The sequence below is a fragment of the Rhinopithecus bieti genome, unplaced genomic scaffold, assembly GCF_001698545.2.
Source record: "Rhinopithecus bieti isolate Rb0 unplaced genomic scaffold, ASM169854v2 scaffold_56806, whole genome shotgun sequence".
In the NCBI taxonomy this organism is placed as follows: Eukaryota; Metazoa; Chordata; class Mammalia; order Primates; family Cercopithecidae; genus Rhinopithecus; species Rhinopithecus bieti.
The window spans coordinates 205286-215680 of NW_016823424.1; the positions used below are offsets into that span (position 1 = coordinate 205286).

The following is a 10395-nucleotide window of genomic DNA, read 5'->3' on the forward strand; positions in this document are numbered from 1 at the left end:
GGAGCCTCAGACCCTTCCCACACAGCTCTGCTGAGAACAATTCCATAATTCTCAGTCTGAACTGGAGACAGCCTTGGAGAAGTTAGAAATAGATTAACTTTTGCTGATAATCCCACCTTAAAACCTCTAGCTGGGCTTGGCGTGGTGGTTCATGCCTGTAATCCCAACACTTTGGGAGGCCAAGGTGGGTGGATCACCTGAAGTCAGGAGTTCAAGATCAGCCTGGTCAACACGGTGAAACCCCATCTCTACTAAAAAAAAAAATTAGCTGGGCATGGTAGCAGGCACATGTAATCCCAGCTACTTGGGAGGCTGAAGCAGGAGAATCACTTGAACCTGGGAGGCGGAGGTTGCAGTGAGCCGAGATCGCACCATTGCACTCCAGCCTGGGCGACAGAGCAAGACTCCGTCTCAAAAAATAAAAAAATGAAAAAACAAAAAACAAAAAACCTCTAGCTGCCCACTCACCAGAAACTACTGAGAAGGCTACAGGTAAGGATGAGTAAATCAAATCAATGATCATTTAAAAGTGTTTATTTTCTAAATGGGAGTAACACAGAGGGAAATTTTGGCACCTTCTTTCCCGTCCATCACCCCCATCATGTCCTCCCAAACACAAAGCAGTGGCAGGAGAAACCACAGGACAGAGTCACAAAGTCAGTCACAGAGAGATCTGTACAATCCTGGATAGCTGGAATTCAAGAGTCTGTCTCAGCTATCTTGTCCTGGCATGGGGTTACAGCTCAGGGGCATAGGGCTCCTCAGTAGGTGAGGGTACCCGCAGCTCAGCATCATGCCTTACCACGGTGAAGAGTCCCACCACCGCCAGCAGAGTCATCACCATGACAGCAGAGCAAATGCTGAACATGTTCCGAGTACCTGTTTTTCGATCACTGTCATGGAGGACAAGGAGCCCTAGGCAAGCCAGTAAGTGCAGAGGTACCCGGAACCAGTTGAGTACACCAGCCTGCTCTGTCTCAGGGATCACCTTTCTCCGTAGGAAGCTCATGCTGGGAAAGTATAGTCCACAAGCCAACTCAATAAGTAGAAAGGCTATGAAGGACTCCACTGGACTCTCCTGGCCTGGACTGGTAGAGAAAGTTAACATGAAGAGAGAGAAGACGACGATGAGCACAGCAAGGGAGAGCAGGTGCATGGGCTGAAGGTGGTACCTCTTGGAGGTGGCAATACGGTACAGGGAAGAGCCAAGCAGGCTGGCTGCCATGAAGCTGGAGAAGACAATGCCCAGAGGGGCGCCATGTGGGTCCAGCACAGGTGTCCAGAGGAAGACAAAGATGAAGATGACACTCTCAAATAGAGCTTGTATGGTGCCCAACAGCAGCACGCGGCGGTCTGAAAGGAGGCAGCGCAGGCCTCCAGCACAGGTCCTTGAGAAGGCACGCTGCCGGTCATAGTTCTCTCCCCAGTTTCGAAGGGCCAAGGCCCCCGCCAGAGCCAGGAGAGGGATGGCAGCCACAAAGGGCGCTACAGGCCCCAGCCCTATCCAGCTTGCTACAGCCTCAGCTGTCACACCTGCCACTACAGCCAGCACATGGTTCCAGAAGGCAGCTCGAGCAAAGGTAGCTGGGATCCACTCGGCAGGGAAGTCATGCCGTTCCACGTGCTCATGGATGTACCAGGCCTCGAAGGCTGAGAAGAGCAGGGCTGTAGACAGCCCACCAAGTGCTCGGCCCACTAGCAGCACAAAGTAGTCTTGAGAGAGTTTGGTTAAGCAGCATAGTGAGTAAGTGAGGGAGAAGAGCACACAAGAATTCTTGCGACCCAGCCAATCCACAAGGGAGGAGGCCACCAGGCCAAAGAGGACTGTAGAGGCAAGGCCACAGACATAGAGGATGGCAATTTGACCTTCCAGGAAGTAGTAATGCTGGTAGAGTTTATAGAGGTAGGGGGCCTGGAGCCAGTCAGCTGCCAGGGCCAGGAAGTAGACCTGATAGAAGTCCAGTTGAAACCGAAGGAAGGAGGGATTGCTGCAGGCCCTTCCAGGGGGCTTAGCCCGGCATCTTGACAGTTCCAGCCCTAGGCAGGAGGCCAGGAGGCCTACAAAAGCAAGGTAGGCAGTCACCAGCATGGTGGGCCCCCGACGACCTGGGAAGAGAGGTAGGGGTCAGAGTCATATCCATCCTTCGGGCAGCAGGGTCAAGGGGCCGACTGTCTTAAGCAGAAGGCAGCTCCACCCAACCCCGTCAACTCCACTCCCCAAGATCTCAGACCGGAGGGACCAGTTGGGTGGGTGGGAGAAGTGGCCCCGCCAGAGCTGTCTCCTAGGACACTGTGGGGCAGGGAGGGGTAAGAGGACAGGGGAGAGGACTGAGCACTCACCCCATCCTTGCCTGTAAAGAGGGAGTCCCTTCCAATAATCCCGCTCCCCCAAATTCTACTGCCCTTTCCCACAGCACCTCCCGCACACGTCCTTCTATTACCTCCCATCCTCGCTGGGGAGCCTCTTTTTGCCCTCAGTGTCTCATCCTCTGTCCCGGGCATCCCTCCCACCCGCGCAGGCCTCTCGAGTTGCTTCAGGGTCATGCGTGTGCATCTCAGATGCCCATTCCTCCAGGTCACTGGCGCCCCACTGCGCCCCCTAGCCCCTGCCCAGCGATGCCACATCCGCTTGCACCTCACCCAGACTCCATCTCACCTGCTGTCCCGGTCTGCGGGGACACCCCGGACACGTCCGGCTCCAGGCCGCCCGGCCACCCTCCCCGCTGTGGCTCCGGCTCCAGCTCGGCTTCCAGCAGCGCTCCCGCCCCTCACAGCCCGCTTCCGGGAGCCGGGCAGGCCTCTGGCCGCCGCCATGATGGCTTCGTCACGTGACGGGGGCGCGGCGCCAAAACCCCGCCCCGTCCGCCCTCCTTCCCCTACCCGGGCGCGGAACTCCGGACACCTGGGGTGGGTCAGGAAGGGGCGACCGTAGGCGGCTGCGGTTGCTCCTCCTGGCCTGGCCTTGCTCGCCGCTCTCCCGTGACACCTGCTCCTCTGGCTCTTGGATGCCTGCGTGGCCACCCCGAAATAAAGGCCAGTTTTCTTTTCTTCCGTGCCTTGCTCGGGAAAGATGTCCGCAGTCCGGTAGAGCCAAGGGCTGGAGCTTCCTAAGGAACAGCACCGCTGCCCGAAGCCGAGACGGTCTCCTCGGTTTGCCTCCTCTCCCACTTCAGTGACCTCCATGCAAGAGAAGCCAGTATGGTCCAGACACCTGAGGGAGGCGGTGTGGTGTAAAGAACTTGAAGTCGGGCTGCAGACAGACTAAGGCGCAATTCTGCCCCTGTCACTTACCAGCTGTGTGGCCTTAGGCAAGCCGCATAACTTACCAGTGTCCCAGTTTCTTTGAAGTCACAGGAGAGCAATGCCCAAATAAAGAAGGCTAAAGTTCAGTGGCAGCATAGGGTTAAGAACTTCAGCCTTGGCGCTTAACTCCCTACCTTCTGCCACTCAAGCTGTTTTACCTTGGAAAAGCTATTTAACCTCTCTACAGCTTCCGTATTATCTCCTCAAGAGCCTCCAATGACTTCCCATCTCACTAAGGGTAAAAGCCGAAATCTTTATAATGGTCTACAAGACCCTCTGTCCTCTGACCTTCTGCCACTCCTCTGACTTCATCCCCTGCTACTCTCCCTCCTACTCCATCTATATTGGCTACCGCCAGGGTCTTTGCACACTGTTTCCTGTACAGTTCTTCTCCAAGATGTCCACGTGGTTCCCCCATCACCTCCTCCAGTTCTCTGTTCAAATGTCACCTGATCTTGGCTGGGCCTGGTGGCTCATACCTGTAATCCCAGCAGTTTAGGAGGCCGAGGCAGGTCGATCACTTGAGGTCAGGAGTTCAAGATCAGCCTGGCCAATATGGTGAAACCCTGTCTCTACTAAAAAAAATAGAAAAATTAGCCAGGCATGGTGGTGGACACCTGTAATCCCACCTACTCAGGAGGCTGAAGCAGGAGAATCGCTTGAACCCGGGAGGCAAAGGTTGCAGTGAGCCAAGATCACGCCACTGTACTCCAGCCTGGGTGACAGAGCGAGACTCTGTCTCACAAAAAAATATAAAATAAAACAAATTTCTAAAAAATGTCACCTGATCAGACAGGCCTTCCGTGGCCCTCCTGTTTAAAATAGCAACAACAACAACAACAACAAAAATAAAATAGCAACAACACCACCTCCAGCACAGTAATCTACCTACTTTCCTTCCAATTCTCTATTCTCTCTGCTGCTTTTACTCTACAGTGGACTATGTATTTTCCTTGTTTATTTATTTACTATCTCGGCCAGGTGTGGTGGCTCACACCTGTAATCTCAGCACTTTGAGAGGCCAAGATGGGTGAATCACTTGAGGCCAAGAATTTAAGACCAGCCTGGCCAACATGGCAAAACCCCATCTCTACTAAAAATACAAAAAATTGCTGGGTGCAGTGGCTCACACTTGTAATTCCAGCACTTTGAGAGGCCGAGGGGGGGGCGGATCATGAGGTCAGGAGTTCAAGACCAGCCTGGCCAACATGGTGAAACCCCATCTCTACTAAAAATACAAAAAAAATTGCTGGGTGTGGTGGCGTGCACCTGTAATCCCAGCGACTTGGGAGGCTGAAGAAGGAGAATCGCTTGAACCTGGGAGGCAGAGGTTTCGGTAAGCTGAGATTGCACCACTGCACTCCAGCCTGGGCAACAGGGCAAGACTCTGTCTCAAACAAACAAAAAAATTAGATGGGCCTCGTGGTGCGTGCTTGTAATCCCACCTACTCAGAAGGCTGAGGGACAAGACTAGGCGGTGGTTGCAGTGAGCCAAGATTGCACCACTGCACTCCAGCCTGGGTGACAGAGCAAGACTTTGTCTCTAAGTAAATAAATAAGTAAATATTTACTATCTCTTCTCCCTACAGATTTTTATCTGTTTTGTTCACCTATATTCCCAATACTTAAAACAGTCATTGATATGTATTGATCATAAATATTTCATAAATATTCTATGAATAAATGAGTAACTTATGTAAATTAATATCAAAAGTACTGGCCCATATTAACTGTTAACACGTGTCAGTTATTACGTACCTAAGGAATTTTAAGAAGGTTTAGTCCAGGCCGGGCGCGGTGGCTCATGCCTGTAATCCCAGCACTTTGGGAGGCCGAGGCGGGTGGATCACGAGGTCAGGAGATTGAGACCATCCTGGCTAACACGGTGAAACGCTGTCTTTACTAAAAAAATACAAAAAATTAGCTGGGCGTGGTGACGGGTGCCTGTAGTCCCAGCTACTCAGGAGGCTGAGGCAGGAGAATGGCGTGAACCCGGGAGGCAGAGCTTGCAGTGAGCCAAGATCACACCACTGCACTCCAGCCTGGGCGACACAGCGAGACTCCATCTCAAAAAAAAAATAATAATAATAAAAAAAAAGAAGGTTTAGTCCAACTGCCGTAGATGACTTATCTCATCTTATTGTCACAACAATCCATACAGTAGGTACTAACCAGAGTTGGAAAGGTTAGGTAACATGTTTAGAGTTACATAGTAAAAGACAGAGTCAGAACTGGGACCCCAATCTTTCCAGTTCCAAGCTCACATAGTTTCTGCAATTACACTAGTTCACCTACCTGCACAGCAGATCAGTACATGTTTTTTTTTTTTTTTTTTTTTTTTGAGACGGAGTTTCGCTCTTGCTTCTTGTTGCCCAGGCTGGAGTGCAATGGCATGATCTCAGTTCACTGCAACCTCTGGCTCCCGGGTTCAAGCAATTCTCCTGCCTCAGTCTTCCAAGTAGCTGGGATTACAGGCATGCTCACCACCCCTGGCTAATATTGAATTTTTGTAGAGACAGGATTTCTCCATGTTGGTCAGGTTAGTCTTGAACTCACGACCTCGGGTGATCCGCACCTAGCCTGTTGGTTTTTTTTTTAATACTAAAGTTTAGAGATAGGGTAGGAGGGTTTGGGATTACATCTGGAGAAATATTTTCTTTTGGCCAGGCATGGTGGCTCACGCCTGTAATCCCAGCACTTTGGGAGACCAAGGTGGGTGGATTATTTGAAGTCAGGAGTTCCAGACCACCCTGGCCAACATGGTAGAACCCCATCTCTACTAAAAATACAAAAATTAGCTGGGCAGTAGTGGCACACACCTGTAATCCCAGCTACTTGGGAGGCTGAGGCAGGAGAATGGCTTGAACTTGGGAGGTAGAGGTTGTGGTGAGCCGAGATCACGCCACTGCACAACAGCCTGGGCAACAGAATGAGACCCTGTTTCAAAACAGTCTTGAACTTCTGGCCTCAAGGGATCCACCCGCCTTGGCCTCCCAAAATGCTGGGATTACAGGTGTGAGCCACCGCGTCCAGCCTGTAGAAATACTTTCTTATGATAAAACAGCTGGTTTATATCCTACAAGTTCCAAAGCGCTTTCATCCCTAGCTGGCAAACTAGTGAAGAGTAGAAAGGGGTGATGGTTCCCATGCTTTCATCTAGAAACACTTAAGACAGAAAATCATGATTTCCGACTGGGCGTGGTGGCTTGCGCCTGTAATCCCAGCACTTTGGGAGGCCAAGGTGGGCAGATCTCTTGAAGCCCGGAGTTCAAGACCAGCCTGGCCAACATGGCGAAACCCCATCCTACGAAAAATACAAAAAAAATAGCCGGGTCCTGGTGGTGCACGCCTATAATCACAGCTACTCAGGTGGCTGAAGCAGGAGAATCATTTGAACTCTGGAGGTGGAGGTTGCAGTGAGCCAAGATCGCACAACTGCACTCCAACTTGGGCAACAGAGTGAGACTCTGTCTCAAAAATAAATAAATAAATAAACAAAAATTTAAAAAATCATGCTTTCTGCCAGGCTTGGTGACTCATACCTGTAATCCTAGCACTTTAAGAAGTTGAGGTGGGAGGATCTCTTGAGGCCAGGAGTTTGAGGCCAGCCTGGGCAACTAGGGAAACCCCTGTCTGGGCATGGTGGTGGGTGCCTGTAATCCCAGCTATTCCTGAGGCTTAGGCAGGAGGATTGCTTGAGCCCAGGAGTTGGAGGCTGCAGTGAGCTCTGATGGTATCGCTGCACTCCAGCCTGGGTGACAGAACAAGCCCTGTCTTTAAAAAAGGAAAAAGCCGTGTGCGGTGGCTTACGCCTGTAATCCCAGCACTTTGGGAGGCCCATGTGGGTGGATCACCTGAGGCTGGGAGTTCAAGATCAGCCTGACTAACACGGAGAAACCCCATGTCTACTAAAAATACAAAATTAGCTGGGCATGATGTCACATGACTGTGGTCCCAGCTACTCGGAAGACTGAGGCAGGAGAATCGCTTGAACCTGGGAGGCAGAGGTTGTGGTGAGCTGAGATCGCGCCATTGCACTCCAGCCTGGGCAACAAAAGCGAAACTCTGTCTCAAAACAACAACAAAAAAAAAAAAAGAAAAGAAAAAAAAGAAAAGAAAAGAAAAAAAAATCATGATTTTCCCAGGGTTACTCAGTAAGTGCCCTCCATCCCAGTCCTGGGCTTCAGCCCCTTGAACTCATGACAGTGAGTCTCTGAATTCTTTTTTTTTGAGACGAAGTCTTGCTCTGTTGCCCAAGCTGGAGTGCAATGATGCGATCTCAACTCATTGCAACCTCCGCCTCCCAGGTTCAAGCGATTCTCCTGCTTCAGCCTTCCCAGTAGCTGAGACTACAGGCGCATGCCACCACACCTGGCTAATTTTTGTATTTTAGTAGAGATGGGTTTCACTGTGTTAGCCAGGATGGTCTTGATCTCCCGACCTTGTGATCCTCCTGCCTTGGTGTCCCAAATTGCCGGGATTACAGGTGTGAGCCATTGCACCCGGCCTGAGTCTCTGAATTCTTAGTGGTATTTCCTTTGGGGTGGAGGTCATCCTGGATGAAGGCAGTGGATGAGACAGGGTGACCTTACATCCCTTGCCTTCTATTTCACAGGATGGAGGCCAGTTTTCTACCAGTTTTGCATTGCATTTTGCTCAGAAGCACCTAATAGGGACCAAAAGCAATATTATATTATTTTGGTTTATTTTTGTTTATTGTAGGACCTATTCAAAATATGTATACTCCTTAAGGTCTCTCTGGCCCCTCAGAGCTGTGAAGCACAACTGGGAAAGGTCCTAAATGTGGGGACTGTGCCAGCAGACAACTACAGGGGATAAAGGGTGGCCTGGGTGGAGGGGAGAAAGGGCTGGGATCTGTGCGTGGGGAGCCAAAGGGGAAGTCCTGGCTTTCAGGGCAAGTGGGAAGGATGCTCTGGGAGTTACTGGAAACCATGCTTACCAGAGGAACATCATTTAAAACTCTTTTATTATGGAAATGTTCAAACATACACAAAGGTAGAGAGCATAGTTCTATGAACTTCCATATTCTTTTTTTTTTTTGAGACAGAGTCTTGCTGTGTCACCCAGGCTGAAGTGCAATGGTGCGATCTCAGCTCACTACAACCTCCACCTCCCAGGTTCAAGCGATTCTCCTGCCTCAGCCTCCCGAGTAGCTGGGATTACAGGCGCCCGCCACCACACCTGGCTAATTTTTTGTAATTTTTGTAGAGACGGGGTTTCACCATGTTGGCCAGGCTGGTCTCAATCTCCTGATCTCAGGTAATCCACCCACCTCGGCCTCCCAAAGTGTTGGGATTACAGGCGTGAGCCACCACACCAGGCCAGAACTTACATATTCTCTCTTTTTTTTTTTTGAGACAGTCTTGCCCTGTTGTCCAGCCTGGAGTGCAATGGTGTGATCTCGGCTCACTGCAACCTCCGCCTCCCGGGTTCAAGCGATTCTCTTGCCTCAGCCTCCTGAGTAGCTGAGATGACAGGCGTGTGCCTCCACGCCCAGCTAATTTTTGTATTTTTAGTAGAGACGGGATTTCACCATGTTGGCCAGGCTAGTCTCGATCTCCTGACCTCGTGATCCTCCTGCGTCGGCCTCTCAAAGTGCTGGGATTACAGATGTGAGCCACCACGCCCAGCCCCTTTCTGTCCTTTTTTTCTCTGCTGAAATATTTAAAATTAAATAGGTCACTTCACTCCATACTTCAGCATACATCTCTAGGAAATAACAACCTTCTCTTCTATAACCCAAGAGCCATTTTTATATCTAACAAATTAGCACTGCTTCCTTGTTATCATAAATACCCAGTCCATAATTACATGTCCTCAACTGTCTTTACAGTTGAGTTGTCCAAATTAGGAACCAAACAAGGTCCTTGTGTTCCATGTAATGGTTGTCTTCTTAAGTCCCTTCTCATTTTTTTCCCCCCAGCCATTCACTAGTTGAAGAAATGGGGTCAGATTTCCTTTAGAATGTCACACATTCTGGGGGCGTTTACCTACTTCCTTATTGTGTCATTTTATTTGTTCCTTCATTCCCTGTATTTCCTGTTAAATGGAAGTCAGCACTAGAGGTTTGATTAGGTTTATGTTCAATTTTGTTTGTTTGTTTGTTTCTTTGGCAAGATTCCTTCATAGGTGGTGATGAGTGCTTCAGATTATGTCACATCAGGAGGTACACAGTGCCTGGTTGTGTCACTTTTAGTGAAGCTAAGATGCATCCGTGGGGTTAGGTTGTGGCAGCTCAATTTCCATTGTAAAGTTCTCCATCACCCATCATCTTTGGTTTCATCCATTAGGTGAGTCTTGCTTTGATCATTACTTCATTAGGAGTTACAAAATGGTGATTTTTCTAATTCCATATTCCTTCCACATTAGCTGGAATTATTCTGTAAATAAGAAGTTGTCTTCACCAATTAGAGCTATTTGGCTATCCTGAAATATAGTTTACACATGCATGCAGGCAGCAAAAGTGCTTAATTCTTTTTTTTTTTTTTTTTTTGAAACGGAGTCTCGCTCTCACCCAGGCTGGAGTGCAGTGGCATGATCTCAGCTTACTGCAAGCTCCACCTCCTGGGTTCACGCCATTCTCCTGCCTCAGCCTCCTGAGTAGCTGGGACCACAGGCGCCTGCCACCACGCCCGGCTAATAAATGCTTAATTCTTTTGCTTAATTCTTTTTTTTTTTTTTTTCTTGATACGGAGTCTCACTCTGTTGCTCAGGCTGGAGTGCAGTGGTGTGATCTCAGCTCACTGCAGCCTCTGCCTCCTGGGTTCAAGTGATTCTCCTGCCTCAGCCTCCCAAGTAGCTGGAATCACAGCCACACACCACAACGCCCCGCTAATTTGTGTATTTTTAATAGAGATGGGGTTTCACCATGTTGGCCAGGCTGGTCTCAAACTCCTGACCTCAAGTGATCCACCCACCTCAGTTTCCCAGAGTCCTGGGATTATGGGCATGAGCCCATAAAAGAAATGAACCTAGCCATTTCTTTTTATTTTTTATTTTTTTATTTTATTTTATTTATTTATTTATTTATTTATTTATTTATTTATTTATTTATTTATTTTGAGACGGAGT

General features: G+C 49.4%; 1 protein-coding gene and 1 long non-coding RNA gene across 4 annotated transcripts in view; both read right to left on the reverse strand.

Annotated features, from left to right (window-relative positions):
- Positions 1 to 516: 516 nt before the first annotated feature.
- SLC61A1 (solute carrier family 61 member 1) lies at positions 517 to 2991 on the reverse strand. 3 transcript variants are annotated; one of them, XM_017861517.1, is made up of 2 exons: positions 2903 to 2991; positions 517 to 2106 (listed from the first exon to the last, which is right to left on the reverse strand). In XM_017861517.1, exon 2 carries the CDS (start codon positions 2087 to 2089, stop codon positions 737 to 739), a length of 1353 nt encoding a protein of 450 aa, XP_017717006.1. In that variant the 5' UTR covers positions 2090 to 2106; positions 2903 to 2991; the 3' UTR covers positions 517 to 736. The 3 variants fall into 3 exon arrangements, with proteins under 3 accessions (XP_017717006.1, XP_017717005.1, XP_017717004.1); XM_017861516.1 differs by lacking the exon at positions 2903 to 2991 and adding an exon at positions 2657 to 2870; XM_017861515.1 differs by lacking the exon at positions 2903 to 2991 and adding an exon at positions 2442 to 2577.
- Positions 2992 to 8950: 5959 nt separating this feature from the next.
- The window catches only part of LOC108521597 (uncharacterized), a 5432-nt gene continuing 3987 nt past the window's right edge, over positions 8951 to 10395 (reverse strand). The window contains exon 3 of the long non-coding RNA XR_001883224.1: positions 8951 to 9704. This is a non-coding gene — a long non-coding RNA (uncharacterized LOC108521597). The remainder of the gene's footprint in view (positions 9705 to 10395) is intronic.